Genomic DNA, 18,477 nt, shown 5'->3' on the forward strand with positions numbered 1-18,477 from the left:
GAGTAGCGTTAAGATACTCGTCATCATATCCACTATTATTATTATGGGAAGAAGAAGAATATGTCTAGGAAAAACACTGAAATATGAGTAAGTATGCAGACAGCTTTAAGCCCAAAATAAAAATGGTCATGTTGGAAAATATGTCAGCAATTGTAAATATGGGCTACACCGTGGTTCAGTGCATTCCACTTGCATAAGGTAGGCAGGTCTGCTTTACTTTAGCACCTGGACAGTCAGACAGACGGCAGAGGGAGGCAGAAGCGCAGCGGGGTCCAGGTCTCTCCACCTCTCCACGGGCGTGTGTCGTATTTAACAGTTACTCGCGAAGAGCAGAGTCTGTAAAAACACAGTACTCAAAGAAACCGTGTCCAGTAACTTTGGACAGCTCTGATTTTTCACTTATTTTTATGTGTTGTCGACACTTCCCGACGAGAAGATGAGCGGCGGCGTGACGCGGGCGGTGGAAAAGGGAGAAGAGGACGACGAAACTAAAGTGAGTGATGCTGCGTGACACTGGTTTAAAAGCACTAACTACTAAGTTTAGCGTTGCACTCACCCGGATTTCATACTGGGCACATTTTGGTCCACAATGACATAGTTCCCATTAGACTTCCCAATTTTTAAGAGCAGTTTTTCATATGAAAGCGAAACTTTTACCCGCAAATAAGAATAATAATAACAACCTCACATGAACTATGTAAAATAATGTGACGTTAAAGCAAAAATCTATCCTTCCTCATCCTCGTTCACCATATTTGCATCACGTTTCCTTTGCTGAACACAACGCAGACTGTTTTTATAAAGATGGCAAATCTAACAACATCACTTAAGATGAGACTTAGGATCCTTGGACTGATGTCTATATTTCTCTAACAGTGTGGGGACATGATCGTGAACATTTTTAGCAATACTTAATAAAAATTTGAGTAAACGCTTCTACTCACCTTAGACCGCCAACACTGTTAATTATAAGCTACGACTATTTAACTAATGACTCTTATTTTAAATAAATAAATAACTCACCTGTGCTGAGGTACTCAATATATGATGCAGTGTTTACCTTTCTTGTTGTTTACTTAAAAAGTGGAATAATGGCAAAAGATGTGGGCTGACCACCAATGCTGAAGTCACTTCAATCAAGGGACACGACAATAGTGTAGATCACGGGTGGGCAATTAATTTCCCCAAGGAGCTGCATGAGAAACTATTTAACTGATGAAATTAACCAATATTCATTTCATCTCTTTATAAGCTTCTTAAGGAAATTAATTACCCACCTTTGGACTAAAAACTTGCTGCTGTATCCTATAGAAGCTGCAGAAAGAAATTTGACTACTATAAATAAACTATAAATAATGCTAACTGCAGCACATATATATTTTAAAGCAGAATTTAATAGCACATATGGCAATCCAAACCAAAACTGTGATGCTGCACCTGCATCAACAACTTCTAAAGGTAGTATACTTCTCATGTCACATATAGCAATATTCCTGGTGTATAAGAAATCAAAATCTAAGCAATAAAAGCATTTAAAGTAATTCCAAATGTTCTGTGATTTCAAAGAATAAAAAAATCTCAAGCAAGTCCAGCCACTGTATTGCAGTGCTTCTTGTTGCTTGACTTTAGTTTTATTAATAACTTCGCCTGCACAGAAAAATAAGCACTACCATTGTAGATACACCAATATTGCTCTCATGGGCTCAGGAAGTGGAACGGATCCTCTTCCAATCAGAAGCTGGTTCGATCCTTGGCTGCTCCAGTCTTTCTCAAACTGAGTTGCGTGTGAATGTGTGTGTATGATGTTTACATAGAAAGCACTTACATGTATAAAGAAGTGCTTTTGGGAATGCTTAGAGTGATCAAGTAGAGAAGGGAAGTGCTACACATGAACCTTAACCGTGACCATATACAATAAACTTTTTAAGAATGAACTGATGTGTTCACACAAGGGAAATGTAAACGCTATCAACTCATTAAACACCAGTGAACAATTATTTTGTTTTTGTTTTTTATTACAGATACAGTAACTGTAATCTTTCGAGCCATTGTAGAAGGATGACAAAGCAGGTGACCGGACATTCAAGAAAGTCAAATTTACAGGGAACTCTGAGCGTCACAGCGCTCATTAAGAATGTGCCAGTACTTGTTGGTTTGGTAGTTAAGTAGAAATATGATCACTGGCAATCAATCAGTTTTTTTTCTTCCAACTGTCTTGCGCATTGTTTTCTTGAGATGCTTCCTTGTAGATATAAAATGACAACTATTTATTGTGAATCTGCCAAGTAAAACATTAAACATTGCGTGATGCTGTCAAGATCTCGGTTAAATTAATTTAGTGCTTTAAATCAATGATTTTATACGTGTCGAGTCCTGTTGTGATGCCACATGTGGTGCATGGTGGCAGCGCGAATGAACAGATAATTTGTTTATAAAGACTCTTGGCAGGAAGCAGAAATCTTTCCCAACAAATGCACTCAGGCTGTTCAAGCTTTTCTCCCTCTACTGATAGATCTGGTGCAACAAATTCATATGAGAACTGTTTGTGGTTTGGAGGGGATCTTGTTTGTGTGGACTGTTCTGAGATCGTTCTTGACTATAGTCTCAGCAGATGCATGCAGCTGAGAAGACAGCAGTGTTTTCACATTCAGTTAAGTAACCGGTGAAATAAATTGCTGAAAAAGTAAATAAAAGCAACCAAATTATTTCATTTTCTGAATTGCCTCTTCACAACCATGCCTGTCAAATAATACGATGTGTTTGTGCTGATATGCTGTGCTTAGTTTTCTCCAGATGTAGTGCTTTGCATTAGGGCCAGACATCTTAATTTTGGTTTAATCTGTCCAAAGAACATTGTTCCTGTCTGTGTTTTGTCCTGCCTCCTTATGTTCTCTATTCTTTTATCTTCTCTTCCCTACCTCATTCCCAAACCGGCTGTGTCAGATTGCTGCCTCTGTTGGAGATTTCTTCCTGTAAAAAGAGACTTTTTCTTCCCGCAGTCACAAAGTGCATCTTCATATGGGGTTACTGAGTTTTTCCCCAGAATACAAAATCTTTACTTTTCAACATAAAGCACCTTGAATTGACTGTTCTTTTCCCCCCGACTTTTCAAAAAGAAAATCCACCAATATAGCCGATATTAGATTATTTTACATCATAAAAATGTATTTTAAGGCCACCTAATGTGAAAGAGTTACAGCTATGACTTTTTAGAATAGGTTTAGTGCCATCAGAAACAATTTAAGGCGGTTTATTGTAGTTTTATAGCTAGAAGTAAAAGTGCAATGTTAGTTTTTTGTCTCAAAAATCTTCCCAGTTTTCTTATTCAGAGAGCCTGAGACCCACAGGTGTCGAACTCCAGGCCTCGAGGGCTGGTGTCCTGCAGGTTTTAGATGTGTCCTTGATCCAACACAGCTGCTTTAAAAGGCTAAATGACCTCCTCAACATGTCTTGAAGTTCTCCAGAGGCCTGGTAATGAACTAATAATTTGATTAAGGCGTGCTGACCCAGGTTGAGATCTAAAACCTGCAGGACACCGGCCCTCAAGACCTGGAGTTTGACACCCCAGGATAAGAGCCTTTGGGTATATTGTATATTGTGTACTGTATATTGTATATATCAGGCAGAGAAAACATGGGTTTTTTCACCTTAAACATGACCTCAAATAACCCATTTAAATACATTTAGAGGTTTATTTTGTATTAAGTAATGGTAACGGTAATTTAAGGGTAATTTTAGGGTCTCTTGTGTCATGTGTGTGAACATGATGTGAACAACAAGCGCATTCTAGGTAAGGTTGTTATTAAAATACCTTAGCTGGATTCCAATGTGGTTTTCTTAGCTCCACGATATACTTGGAGAGCAACGTGGGAGAGATCGCATGCAAGTCTTTTGTTTGTATTGCAAACACGTCTAAAGGTTATGTTGGCACTACTTACACATCAACAAAAACAACTGAATGACAATGACAGCTGGAAGACAGTGAACCGAGGTTAAAGCAGCACTTAGAAGTTAGTGAAAGAATATGGGGATTTTACATATGTTTGTACATATATCACTAAATCAGAGCACGTGTATATATGACTTTTCCCTATGTTAAACATGAGTAAAAATGCTTTGTTGATACTCTATAAAAGCAGAAACCCCATATTGTTTAAAATTGTGAAAATGGTCCTGCACAACTTTCCAAAGACTAAATATGTCAATTGATGATTTTGTACTGTCCAACAGGAAACCAGAAGATTTAGATCATTAGTTTACTAACAAAAAATAACAAAGAAACCATAAAATAAGCATGTTTAAGAGTCCTTCTTAGATGGTCTGCTGTCTCCTCATTTGACAAAACAAATGATTAGTTGATTGTAAGTTGAACTGTGGCTTCATTATAAGCTTCAAATGGCCACGAAACACGTTATGTAACAGAATATCAGGATTAATATCATTTAGGAGATGTGCGTACTAAGTCAAAGATAGCTGGATAAACATGCACTAACATGAACATATTTGGTCGGTGCAGCATTTGACTTTTGTTTGCATGGTTTTGTTTGCTCTGCACACACGCACCGTGCCAGTAACTCGTTATATAAAGATACTTCATTAATCTCTGTTATGTAACTCTTAACACATTCCTCAGTGTGCTGCAAACTACCACTGTCACTATGTGGCAGATAAATGAGGTCATTCCTCATGCGTACATTAAGATACTAACAGATCAAAGAAATCATTAAATGCCCAAAATTAGCGTGACATTCATACCCATGATGAGTGTATGTAAAATTGTAATCACAACTGCTTTCCTTTGTCACATTCATCAACAAAAGATGTTAAAACAAAAGCTCAGTAGGTTCTTATGTTTAGACTCGAGCTGATCATTGTAATATTTGTTTAAATTCAACGCCAACAAAGTTTTTAGTCCACAGTTCTGTAGGGGAGACCGGGGATAGTTGTAATGTGGGTCAGTTGTAACACTTCCAATTTCTCCAATCAGGGCTAAGTTTCAAATGATGTGACTCATCCTGTGCATGCCCAACTCAGTTCTGCTATCACATGTGAAAAATCAGCACATTTTGTCAAAAACAGACAATTTAACACCAAAAAAAGTAATTTGTATGCCAAAAAGTAAGTTTTTCTACTTCATTTCAATTTCTAATAGCATTGTCTGCTTTGCAGTTAAACTCATCAAACTTAAATTATGTTATTTGTATGTCTATGGGGATATATTCTGTGTAGGTCTTTAGTGCTAATGTTTTAGCCGTTGGCTGTAATGTTAGCTAGTTCATGGCTATAGGAGTCTGGGTCAGTTGTAACAGCAACAGTCTGGGTTAGTTGTAACAATAATGCAGATGTTGCAACTTACCACACTATTACTTTAACTTATATTAAACAAGTTGGGGCAACGACATCAGCAGAGAGAGATTCACTGGTCGCTTTTGTATATGCGGTTAATGCCATTGGCAACACAATTCCTCCACTGTTTGTGTTCCCACACATACATTATGCAGACCACTGTGTCAGAGATGGACCAGTAGGGAGGAATGGTAGTGGAAATAAATCAGGATGGGTGCACGAAACAGATTTCCTCATCTTTCTGAAGCACTTTGCAAACCACACCAAGGTAAGCCATGATAAAAAGTAATGGAATTGCGATGCTGGTGAACAACTACATTTTTTCAGGTTCATTGTTATGTTCAAAATTGGTGCAAGAGTTGTAGGTTATAATGCCCACTGAGCCAATGAGGCCAAACTCAAGGAAGACCAACCAAAATTAATGAAATATTCAGTTGCAGAAAATTCCATAACTTGTCTTTTTTGGGGGGCTGGAATATGTTCAAAAGCTAGATTTCTGCATTCTGTCACACACACACACAGCTACATTAATGGCTCTAAGTGCATTCATGTGTTGAATAAACAAAGATTACATGTTAATATTTTGTCAGTACCCTTATTTCATTGTGTTACATTTCACCCCAGGATATGTTACAACTAACCCAGACTATGGGGTTAATTGTAACATTTCACTCTTTGTGTTTGAGACCATACCATGCAATGGGTAATTGTGTTGCAGAGAAAATAGCTGCACTATTTAATAGCAGAGACATGTAAATACTTTGCATTACATTTTGAATCCACTACCTTAAAAGAGCTCCAAGTTACAGACAGAAATGTCAAAAATGTTACAACTATCCCCGGTCTCCCCTATAATCTAATCAGTGGAAATGCTCCCTCCAGTTTTTTCCATGCTGTATTTAACATCACAGTCCTGCAGGGAAGCTCTGAACTGCATGCCTCCTTGAACTGGCGCTCTCGCTGTAGCTCTGACGGGAGAATAATCTGGAGGGGGGGGGAAAAGGGTTGGGCAGCTGATGCAGCCTCGCCCAGCCATGTAAGGCAAGACAGCCGTGGCTTCCCATGTACTTAGTCACACAGATAGAGACAGTCTGGATCGCAGCTGCCTGATCATCCCCGGGAAAAGTCCTAGACAACTTTCTCAGCCCAGGTAGATGTAAGTGTGATTCTTTGTGAGATAAAGTGGCATGGTGATTATTATCATGGTGATTATTATGAGGGTAAAGTCTGTGATGGTTCTTGTGGTTGTAATATTTTGCTTTTGCATGGTGAAGTATAGAGCGGTGGTTGGCAGATGATTCATTTAGCTTTGTCTTCCCAGTAGACCAGTCGATACATGATCTCTGCAAGGAAATTCTTTAAATGAACATTGCCGTCTGTTTGATCAGCACGATTTCTCCGAAAAGCAACCACCAAACTTTTATTATTCAATCTGAATTGACCTGATTCTGTTAAGTTTCTTCTCACCTCCTGCGTGCTAGCAGCGGTATTTAACTTGTTACATAAAAGTAATTGTAAAAGTGACACCTCCTATTTGTCAGTTGTTTTCTTGTGTCATGAAAAAAATGATTCAGCTTTCATTGTATTAGCTCAATATTCTTTGGGGATTATTCATGAGACGAGTCTATATTAATACCTATAATGTGTATGGCGTGCACGATCTGGTGGAGCAGGATTTGCGGATAACAAAAACTTGTTTTAAGCAGATAATTACGTCTTCATTCATAAGGTGTTTAGCCTGTTGCTTAGTAATAAAACACGTCTGTTTTGACTGGTAGTGGAGATGGGTAGGTTTCACACATGGCTGTGAACTCGGGGGGTCTTGCTGTGAGTTACTGCTCGGCCTGGTTTTCCCTTTCCAATGTTTTTAGCTTGCTTCAATGATCTCTGAGTGGCTGATCCTTTATTCGGTGTTGCTCTATCCTTTCACTATGACATCATCTCCAGATCAGTGAACGGCAGTCATGGAGGAGTTAGTTGCCCCCTTGGTGGGACGCTCCTCTATTGATTGTGTAAGGTCACCGGCGAAAGAGGGATGCTCTGGTAGCCCAGACTCGTATAGGGGAAGCTGTGATGCCACCTACTAATCAGTACTCATGAGTCAGGCTGGACAGATTTATAAACAGCTGTTTTCATGTCTCCTGTGAGTCTGTTCCAATAATGATGATGTGATCTGCAGTGTTGTTGAGTCTTTGATCATCTCAGCTTCAGAGATAATGACTACCTAATTCTGCTCCGCTCCGCTTACACTGTCCAAGTCCCCCTCATGCTTTTGTGTTCTGGTCTGAGATAAGCCAATCTTAATCTGCTCAGTTAACAGTTTTACAGGTTTAGGAATAATTAACTATTTTGATCATTGTTAAAAAAATGATCTCCATTAAATAAAATTCTTTTTTTCTTTCCTCCAGTCAAATTACTTCTTTTCTTATATAGTAGTAAACTCCATATCTCCACAATATGAGCTGTTTTCATCCTTTTATATGAATCACTGAAGTTACACCCTCCACTAAAGGAGGTAGAAAGAACTAGAAATGCATACAGTAGCTTTGGCACCTCTCAGTATTCCACTTCCATTGTTTTTTATGCTGAATGCAGGACATTAGAGACAGAAAACAGACTCTCCCTTTGGGCTCTCTGCTGCTGCTCAGTTACACAGTTAAGCTACAGTTTGTCTTTTTACCAGAACCTTTATCTCAGCACTTTGTTTGCATTTTTGCATTTAATGTTTCACGTCTTTATTAGTGTCACAGCACTGAGATTCGTAATAATTTGTTTAACTAGTAACTAAATTGTTAGTAATTGTTAATGCTGTTGTGCTCTCACACACCAAATCGAAAAGTTCGAATGCCACGTGGTTAAGAGTGCTGTTCTCATAGCCAGAACTGTGACATCACACAGTGCCAAGAGCAAAAAAAACCCAAAAACTGCCTGAAACAAAACATTTAGCACAGTCTGAAGCATGAGCTTTTGGCTGATTACTTGCAGACTGCTAGTTCTACTTCATGTTGCACAAAACAGTTATTTAATGGTGCTTTGTTCCATGCCTTTAAAGGAAAATCAATCAACTCCCATAGAAAAGCACGTCCCTCAGTGGCTCTGATATGATCAGTTAAACTATTTTCATGAGCTTTCCCACCTTATGAAACAGTTATATTTGTAAAGATAATATTTCTTTGTGCAAAAAAGGCTACTTGACTTTGCACGCTCTGGGTTCTTAAGGCTTTGAAGTTATATGAGGTCAGGCTTTTACAGAAGCCCTGAGCTGCACAGACAAGCCTGGAGAAGCTGCTCTCCCAAGTGTCTGCCTCTTTGTCTCAAGAGTGGAAGCAGATTATTATCTGCACTGTAAACGCACAGAGCAGATGAAAGGTTTTTTTTTTAAATTATGTTCATTAAAAACGTGAGTTAGCTCATGCCCATAGAGCAGATACATGTAGATAGTGGAGCTGTGTAGCTCTGATGATGTGGAACTATATCGAACAATCTGTAAATGCAAGTCTATGCAAGTCATCCAGTTTAGGAGATAGCTGTACAAATCTTTTAAATATAACAAAATTTAATGGGACATTTAGATTTAAATTCACAAACTACCCTGGCAAGTGTATCATTCTGCAGAAAAGACCATCTAAGACCCTTGTGCTAGTGGCAGGCTTTATAACAATGATGGTGTCTCCACTCGGCTAAGCTGTGATGTTAGCAAAGTGCACACTTACTGGCAGGTGCAGACAGAAGTTTTTACAAGCAACAACTTGCAACAAGGCTTTGGGACTTTTTAAGTGTTGGGGTGATTCCTGAAAAGAAACTTTGCAGCTGAGTTTTCTTTATTTTCTTTCTGGCTCTTTGTTCGCCATAAAGAGAGTGACATCTGGTTTCCTAGCATTCTGTCTAAGGCAGATATTTCTATAGGTGATACTTTTAAAACATAACACTGCCAGCTCCGCCCAGGGTGCGCCTGTCCCATGATCCTGCCTGCGTCTCTGTTGAGAGCAAAGCCCTTGAGGTGTCCCTCCCTCAGATCAAAGTTTCAGACTTGGCTTACCTCTCACCGCCTCTGTGCTGATGGTTTTCAGGTGGCACAATCGCGCTCTGAGAGCTGCCATTCAAGCTAAGCCATTTGTTTGAATTGCAAACAGAGAACTGGTCGCTTACGTCAGTAGCCAAATGTGTTCCCCACATTTGATGCGTTGTTTAACGTGGCATGTTCATGCATGCACCGAAACACTCCAGAATCCGAAATCTGTTTCCACTCAGTCACACAGTTTCATTTTATCCCAGTGACCATCGTGATGAGCAGCCACTAATCAACAAACCACCAGCAGTCAGTGGGCGTACCCCCAACTGCCTTGCCACAGAATTACTGGAAGCCTGACACGGTTAAACGGGATTTCACAGGAAAGAAGGCATGGCTGACTAATGAATTTGCCAGTTATTGTATGTGAAACAAAATCTGTAAGAAAAAAGAGCAAAATATCTTATTCTAGGATGTGTTCTACTTTCCATCTGGTTTTCTTGACTAAAAGTGCCTTTCAAGTTTAAACCCCGAGCTTGTTTAGGATTACACTGTGTCCCTTATATCTCGAGTATGTGTGTCCATGTGCTCACAAGTAATGCTTTCTTAAAGCTGACGACAGACTGTGGTATGTAGAGTACGTGTCAGTGCCTCTCAGGTGTCATTTTCACTGCAAGCAAATTAAAGGTGTGTAAGTAGGAACAATGTGTGAGAAACATTACTAAATTATTTCAAAAGCATGCTGGGTGCCACTGATGAAACAGGGTGGTATTAATAGTGAGAATATTATAGAACAAATAGCGTGTAAATGTAAAATATGATTCAGGTGGAGTTTTATGGCATTCTTTTGCAGAACCAGAGAGGGAGAAACATCTGGTTCTTTGCTCTCTTTGCATTTTGTGAAACACAAGCATCTCAAATGCTTGTGAAATAGCTAAAATACCTTTGTGATGGAAAACAGGAGGCTGGAACTGGAGAAACATATTTATGTGGGGATCAGTAAACCAGTGAACAGCAGCTGTAAACATCTGGTGTACACAATACAAGTAAACAAATCAGCATACCTCAAACTCATGCTATTAGGAGTGTTTGAACTAACTCAGCATATTCTAGCCTTTTGTCATAATAGTAATAGTTTTGGGTATTTACTACAGGATTACAAGTTCAAGTTTTTAAACTAAACGAAGAAGACAGTTACAGTGCAAGAGCTTTATTTTTGCCTCAGGCTCTTAAGCTGTGCGCCATTTTTGCAGCTACCTGTTGCCCTCTGTGGTCACGCCCACACGGAATTTAATTAAGGCCACTGATGACGGCGTGCACAGCAGAACCACAAAGCACACAGTGTTTTCACAGGAGCTCGGCCTACACAATGTCTTAGCATATTAAGCACTCCATATGCTCATATACTGTAGGGTGGGGACAAACTATACATGAGCTATACACTCCAGACATAGTGGATTTGGAGATAAGATAAAAATGAACTGTTACGTAGCTCACCAGCAATTAGAGTGTTATCCTTCACTTTCAGGGGATTTTGTTTGTCAAAAGGACTAAACCGTTTGTTTTCTTTGCATACTTGGACTAAAGCAACACAAATACACCTTCATCCTACTAAATGGGTGTTCCCAAGGACAAGTGCGTGTTTTTACAATATTAAGCATTTGTTTGTTATGTGGTTTGACTAAAATCACAGGTGGGTTTAGCTGACTTTCTCGGGTGAGTTAAATGTATTTGTGTCTATGTTTGTGGGAGAAAAAAATGAAAAGTACCCCTCAAAAACGAATTACTACAGCAAGTCACGCTGATTAGCATGTGAGCGTAGATTAAAGAGTCATGATTAGCACACAATGACACGTACTTCCAGTGAAAGAGTACTCTCACTGGCGGGAGTGTCTGCCTTATTAGGACAACAAGATGCAACACTATTGCAGCAATAACTGGCAAGGACAGTTTAAGGAGATGATCCACACAAGGGCACATTTACTGGGATTCCTACTGCCTCATTCAGAGAGCAGAATTAACTAGAACTGAACTGAAATATAAGTAGGCGATATATCAAAATAATAGAATAGAATAGAATAGAATAGTATACACATATATAACAATATCTACAAAATAGAATGCAATGCACTGCAGTAGATTCAAGAGAAGAGGTCACATCTCTCGGATCAAACATAAGGCATGATGCACTGATCAAAACAAACCAAACAGAACAGATACTATAAAAATGAGTGGGACAGACTAGAATACAATAGAAGAGATGGACAGTTACAGTGAATTACGTTGGCCATGAGTTATGTTAGTCAAACCATCTGAATCTTTCTGGAATTTCCAGTGTGTGTGTGTGTGTGTGTGTGTGTATTATATAAACTTTAGTTTATAAAAGCCTGCATGACAAATAATCTCCGTATTTTCTGTTTCCGTTGCCAAGGCGACACGTTGACTCTGGAGTGACTAAGCAGTCACGGATGTTTTGAGTTGTGATATTTTTGTCCCTGACTGGTCAGCCTTGGTTTCATTTTCTCCAGTGTTTGATCATAATCACCAGACTTGGCCACGAGGGCAGAGTGGAAATGTTTCCTCATTGGCGGTTGCTAGGCTTCACAGTTTAGCTGTGTGGCATCCAAGGAGAAACCTCAATAAAGGGGACGTTTTATGCCCCCCCCCCCAAAAAAAAAATAACGCTCTCTCTCTCTGGCTTTCAGCTCCACCCTGTCTTTCAGTTGAGACTTTCATTTTGAGCCCTGCTTCATTTCCCGATGCTTCATTTAGCACATCTTATCTCATCTTTCATTTCAGGACCGTTGCAGGCAGCTTAGACTCAGCTTACAACGTCGAGACCAGACAGGCAACACCTCACAACAGCACAACAGTAAGGTACAACTTCAAAGCAGTTTTAAAACTATTTGTTAACTGAGAGAAAGAGAGGAATGCAGAATGGGAAGTTTGATATATACATATGAGGGTTTGTGTTTGTTTTTGTTTTTTTATACTGAATGTAGGAGAGCACCATAGAATTTGCACCGCCGCAAAAACCTGAAGGGCAGGAAGACGAAGTTGAAGTCAGACCTCACATAGAAGTTGAAGTCATCAAAGTATGTGAGCTTGTTTTGCTTGCTCATGTTTATTGATAAAGTTTGAGCAACTCAACACTTCAGTTTTAACTGAACTACAGTCATATTATCTAACATGCTGCGGTCACTGTGTCATCCAGTTTTACCTTGGAAAAAACCCACCGGAAGAAAGCGTCAAGATGCTTACGGACGAGGTGTCCCAGATTCAGGAGGTCAGTGTGTGGACAAGTCAAAGCTGAAAAGCTATTGGTGGAAAGCAGAGTGTGTTTCTTTAAGCACAGCGTTCAGCTGTGTCAAGGGTATACCTGTGGTTCTGCATAGTACACATCTTTTTAATGCCTGATGTGTTTTTGTATTTAGGTGAGGTATTGTCTGAAGACTCTGAGACAGCAGATGGCAGCCAGGCAGAATGGCAACAACAACCAGGTACACACCCTCTGCCTCAGAAACAGTTCAACAGATTATCTTTGGTCCGGCAATTTGGAAGAATAGTGATTTTAATGCCTTAAAAGGATCAAAAGGTTAAGTATATTACAAGTTATGTATATATATGTGCTGCATATAAGGCTAATTTCCTCCTCTGACCAAACAGTAAAGATCTACAGTAAATATCTACCAATTTTACAAGATCTACATGACATTTATAAAATAAAATAAAAAGCTTTTTTAGATGAGCTTTGCCCTTAAAATAGGTGGCAGCATCTAAGTAAAATGCAAATGACTGAGCAGAGTTAGTGGTTAACAATAGCCTCCATATAAATGATAGAATATTTAAGCAAGAGTTACAACTGGAAAATTACTTGCCTAGTTTAGATGTTATTTGGCAGGGTTTCGATGTGAATGCAATTTCTTTAAGTTGCAAAGACAGAAATATCTGCCTGTATCCTTCAGTTTAATACCAAATGCATATCAGATAAAGAAGATGTTATTATTGAGCATAAACTTGTAACTGCATTTGAACGTGGGTAATTAGTTGATAGGTGTATTTAGTGCAATTTAATTTAATGTAATGTTTTTAACATGGGACTATAGAAAGTGACCTTTGAGTGCAGTCACTCCAGGACCTGCAGCTTTTAGAGCTTCATAGGTTGCTGCTTGGTCTTTGTGAGTGTTGAACTGTGCGTGTGGGTCACCTTCTCTTAACCTAAGAGGCTTACGAGACCTGCATGGCCTTTAAAGCAGACATATGGAATACCCAAATTATGTAACACCTTAGTGCTCCTGCTTCTTGGTTTAAACACAAACACAGCGTATCACAATATTAATTGTGTAGACCTGAACTGTTCCATTTTATGTGCAGCTTTTTCCGCACTAATTCCTCCTCCCATTTGCTCCTTTTTCCTATTCAGCGTCCAGCCAATGGCTTCAGAGTCAAAGCACCCACCAGCCAACCAGGTGTCATCAATGCCAACGGCGTCCACACTGATGCTTACGTAAGCTCGCCGTAGTTTGCAGAATTATCTGACCTCTTCTGAGGCGCTCCCGTGTGTAGCCTTTATCATTTGATTATTCATCAGTCTGAGATGAATGAAATGGGGAAATGGAAGAAGTCACTTTCAGCTGCAGTTCATTTGAATGCATTCAAAGTTTTATTCAAATGACAGTCGTGATGGAAAAAAATGCCTGTCCCTGCAGCAGTTCCTCATTGATTCAAACCAGACAACTGCCTGCTTTTGTAGAGAAAATGCTACCCAGGCTTTCATCAGCTCATAACAAAGCTTACCACACACACACAAGATATTGTCTTTCCCATGCATTATTCTCGACTTGGCGGATCATAACAACTGCTGTAATTCAACACCATCTACCAAGCAAGCAGTGTTGGCGCTGCAAGAAAGCTTGTGTGTGTTTGTGTGTGTGCATGCTAGTCAAACCCAGTATCTTCTATGTATCGTATATAGGTAAGGTAGGATCAATTTACACTTCCCTTTAAGTGGTTTCAGATTGTATCACAGTGCATTAGATGTGTTGTGTCTCCGGTAGAGGAAACCATTCTGTCTTCCCAAATAGGAGCCTTGAGTTAAAAGATTATCTGAGTAGAGTTTAACAGCTCCTTGTCTAAATGATTTTGTTACCTCAGGCTAGACCATGCAGCCTTGTAAACACAAAGCAAATGGCCTATCAGCAGCCTCTTTTATCAGTTTGTTAGCCCATGTTGAGCCCTCTGGTTCAAGAGGCTTGTGAGATTAAATCTAATTGAGCACTTTCTTTGTGTGTGTGTGCACTCTCAGGTTGGGGATAATCAGGAGGAGAGTGCGAGGCTCAGAGAGGTGACCAAACGCCTGTATGCTCAGCTGAAGGAGATGGAGAAGCAGCATCAGGAGGAGATCGACATACTGCAGGTCTGTATCAGGAGATGAGTAACGTGACACAGCTTCCTGTCCACTGCAGCTATGACTCACCCCTCTGATGCTCTCTTGCTCCTTTAATCGTCCTTGTTATCTGTCAGTGTTATCTTTGGATTTCATCCCTCATCTTGTGATCCTCCACTGTTTGGATCTTTGCTCTGCAGTACATTCATCTGTCAGGACATGTAGGGGCACCGCCCGAAGACAAACACTTTACTTTACATATGCAATTCTTTACTGTTAGTGACTCCAGCGAAACAAAATTACGCAACAGGAGGATATGAGACATTATTTACTAGGAAGTTATCTAAATCATTAATTTTTTTGACTGAATTCAGTTTAGACAGAAATAGCCGAGAACAATACATTTAAAAACAAAACATACAGTCACTTATCAAGCTAAAGGGGATCAATTATCCTGATTTTTTATATCAAATGTACTTTGTTACAATGAAAGTTTCAAGTGGTGAGGTCAAGTATGTACAAGCAATACCTGTGAGCCAGCAGCTCAGGCTTTAGACTGCATTAAATGCTCAGTTTCAGCATTTTTGTACTCGTAGCTCTGTGTGGGATCATAGAGGGAGGATATCCTTAATATGGTCATCCAGGGCACACAGATCTGCTGTTTAACCTCATGTTTGTGATCAAGAACACGTAAAACTACTCTAGTAGAGTCCAAGAATATTTTTGTATGCATAACAGGTTCTCTTTAATGCTGCCAGGAGAAATTAATAAAGCTTAGAATCATTAATTTAGCATTTCTAAGAAGCCCTAAGGAGACAGATTGGATACGCCGCCTCTCACCCAGTGACTGGGACAAGCTTCAGAATAGATGCATAATTTCTGAGCAGGCACTGTTTTGCCTCAACTAGTTCAACACTTTGAACATCTCATGTAACAAAAAGCAATAAAAAGGTGCAAATAAAATGAAACTGGGGGGATTCCAACTAAGCCGCATTTTCTACTCAGGTGGCAACATGAGTGAAAAAAATACGTGGAGTTACAATTTGTTAATTCAGCTATCTTAGGGATACTAACTGTGGCAGTGAATCGGCCTTATCAAATCAATGAAAACCAGACTCAGGTCAAACTTTATATTATAGCACACCAGAAGGAAGTTCTCACACTTTGATTTTCCTCTCAGGCCGAATCAAACGAGTATCAGGCACAGCTGGCTGAGCAGACAGAGCGGCTGCAGAAGGCCGAGGAGCAGTCTGCAGAGAGAGGTCAACAGGTGGAGGAGCTGCAGAAGCTGCTGGGAAACATGGAGATCGAGAACGGCATCCTCAAAGACAAGATGGCTGCAGGAGAGGCGGAGCTGCTGCAGCTTAAAGCAGGCGGAGAGGAAGCAGGAGAGAAGGAGCAAAGGTAAGACTGCACGCAGACTCATAAAAGAAGAAGTTTCTAATAAACCAATAATGAGGAAAGGCTCTGCCCAGAGAGCATCTTATAAAATCTTATCTGATTGATGTTGCGTTATTTAAGGGAAAGCCACTTTTATGTCCTGCAGTAAAAGAGAAATACATCTTTTACTCACGTGCTTGACTGTATATAAGCTTTCTCATGTATCTGCTTTCAGGTGTGCAGAGCTTGAGAAGGAGGTGGCTGTCCTGAAGGAAAAGATTCATCATCTTGACGACATGTTAATGAGTCAGCAGAGGAAGGTCCGCCACATGATCGAACAGGTATTTATGCACATAAGGATGTTGCCTGGTGGTGCATAGTGTACACAGACACACACAGACTTGCAAGCTGCCCATAAACACACACACACACACACAGGAAGCCACTAATGAGAAAATGTGATTTCTGAGGAGGCGGCCACATGAAGTAGAATTGATTTGGGGGGATGAAGCCAAGCGGAAGCATGTGGTGAAGCAGAACCGCTGGTGATAAATAAGTGATGATGCATCTGCTTCAAGCAGACAAGCATCTTGTGTTATTCATACGGTCTCTTATTGTTTGTTTGTTGCATCTATAACGCAGCTCCAGAACTCCCGCACGGTTCTCCAGGAGAGAGATCGAGCCATCAGGGATCTGGAGGAGAAGGTGGCTTTCCTGGAAGCAGAGGTGAGGAACTTTCTAAAAAAAAAATGCAAACAGGCTGAATCACTGAATTTATCTCTGTTTTCTTTTGTTTTTAAAGCCTTTCTTTGCTCAAAAGATGATCAAAAACAGCTGTAGCTTTCTTAAATGAGCTTTTTAAATCTCATGATAAAAAGAGTCTATTATCCCCTGTGTTGTTCCTTAAACATGGCACACATAAAAGAAGGTGGTGCTCAAAAAAATGCACTTTTTGCTCCTGGCTGTGCCCAGGCATGTTAGAAAAATTCGTTGGCCTGTTATTTCAATGAAATTATATTTTTTGCAATTATAGATTTACAAGTTCATCAGAATAAATTAGGTGTTGGTCACAGAACCATAAACAGACTATCGATGTCAGGTTTTTGTCTTTTTATGGGCTTTGCCAACAGTAGGAAAATATAAAATGGCTTTGTTGTTTGAAGTAAAGCTGTGCCTGTGTCAAGCCGAAAGAATGCGCCGTTTAACGTCGTTAATCCCGTTCCTGTTTACAGAACAAAGAAATGCATGACCACATGGAGTACTACCTGGCAGGCCAGGATCTTCCACCCTCATCTACTGAGAACAAACCAGAGGTTGTTTACAGGTGAGCCATCACTTCCTAACTTACAGTCCTTTCTATTAGTCATCCTACAGTCAGATGTCTAAAATAATCTCTTAACATTTCTTTTTCTCCCCCACCTCTGTGCAGCAAACCGCTGACACCGACAACTCAGAGCAGCAAAGCCCTCCCATTCATCAAAGTCATTGAGATCAAATCATGATTGGAGAGACAACCAAAGGAGTTAAATACTGTGTACATATTTATATATTTAACCATATATGTAAAATGCAGCTCTGCAGTGATTTTCTTTTAATTGTATTTTTATAAAGGCTGTTTTAGCAGACCTCACGCACATTCTGTCGATACTTCGTTGTTGCTTCTAGGGCTGTTCTTTGTACCTTCTTTTGGTTTCCTCAAAACAAACAGGGATCCATGCAGAATCTGAATAAGCTGTTTCAACAGGTCAAACTATAAGGCGTGTCAGTTAAACGCTGTTGCTAGTCTAGGGTCGAATGCACGAATAATCACAGTGATTTTAGTGTTTTCATGATCACAGTCACTCTCGGGGTTCAGGGTCAAATTCCTCAGTGCTTTGCACCACGTTGCCAATAGCAGGCGTGCGGTTATGATGTCAGCAACAAAATTTGTTTCACGCTTAGCTGAGAGATTGGGTCAATCGTCATACTATTTTGATTTAAGTTTGACCTTGTTTTAGCTGCGCAGTGACAGACTAACTGCCTCAACGTGCTTATTGTACAGGCCAAACATGTTTTGTGCTAAAAGGTTATATTTAATTACGCTTATTTTTGCTTGATTATTAACATAATTATGCATTGTTCGCATTGACTTTGCTGCTTCTTCCTGTCAAATACCTTGTTGCACTCCAGGATGCATATTTTTAGAAAGTTACTTTATACTGTGAAGAGTGTAGATACCCTTAAGTTCAGTCTGCGTCACTTTTCTGTAAACTTTGTCCAGTTTTATTTAAATTTAATAAAAGAAATGGTTTATTTGACTCAGTTGATTTACAGCGCTTTTTTTTTTTAAATCATGGGTTACTATATCCTTCCTCTA

At 39.7% G+C, this 18,477-nt stretch overlaps 1 protein-coding gene across 1 annotated transcript; it reads left to right on the forward strand.

Annotated features, from left to right (window-relative positions):
* Positions 1–244: 244 nt before the first annotated feature.
* Positions 245–18,418, forward strand: tuft1b (tuftelin 1b). The gene is made up of 12 exons (XM_085445780.1): positions 245–493; positions 12,155–12,232; positions 12,358–12,450; positions 12,570–12,641; positions 12,790–12,855; positions 13,779–13,862; positions 14,661–14,771; positions 15,922–16,145; positions 16,357–16,462; positions 16,764–16,847; positions 17,354–17,445; positions 17,551–18,418. The coding sequence occupies exons 1-12, from the start codon at positions 437–439 to the stop codon at positions 17,621–17,623; spliced, it is 1,140 nt and encodes a 379-aa protein (XP_085301906.1). The 5' UTR covers positions 245–436; the 3' UTR covers positions 17,624–18,418.
* The last annotated feature ends 59 nt before the right edge of the window (positions 18,419–18,477 follow it).

This window comes from Copadichromis virginalis, linkage group LG22, assembly GCF_057382275.1.
Source record: "Copadichromis virginalis isolate Kocher_CV1m ecotype Utaka linkage group LG22, C_Virginalis_male_GT1.1, whole genome shotgun sequence".
NCBI lineage: Eukaryota > Metazoa > Chordata > Actinopteri > Cichliformes > Cichlidae > Copadichromis > Copadichromis virginalis.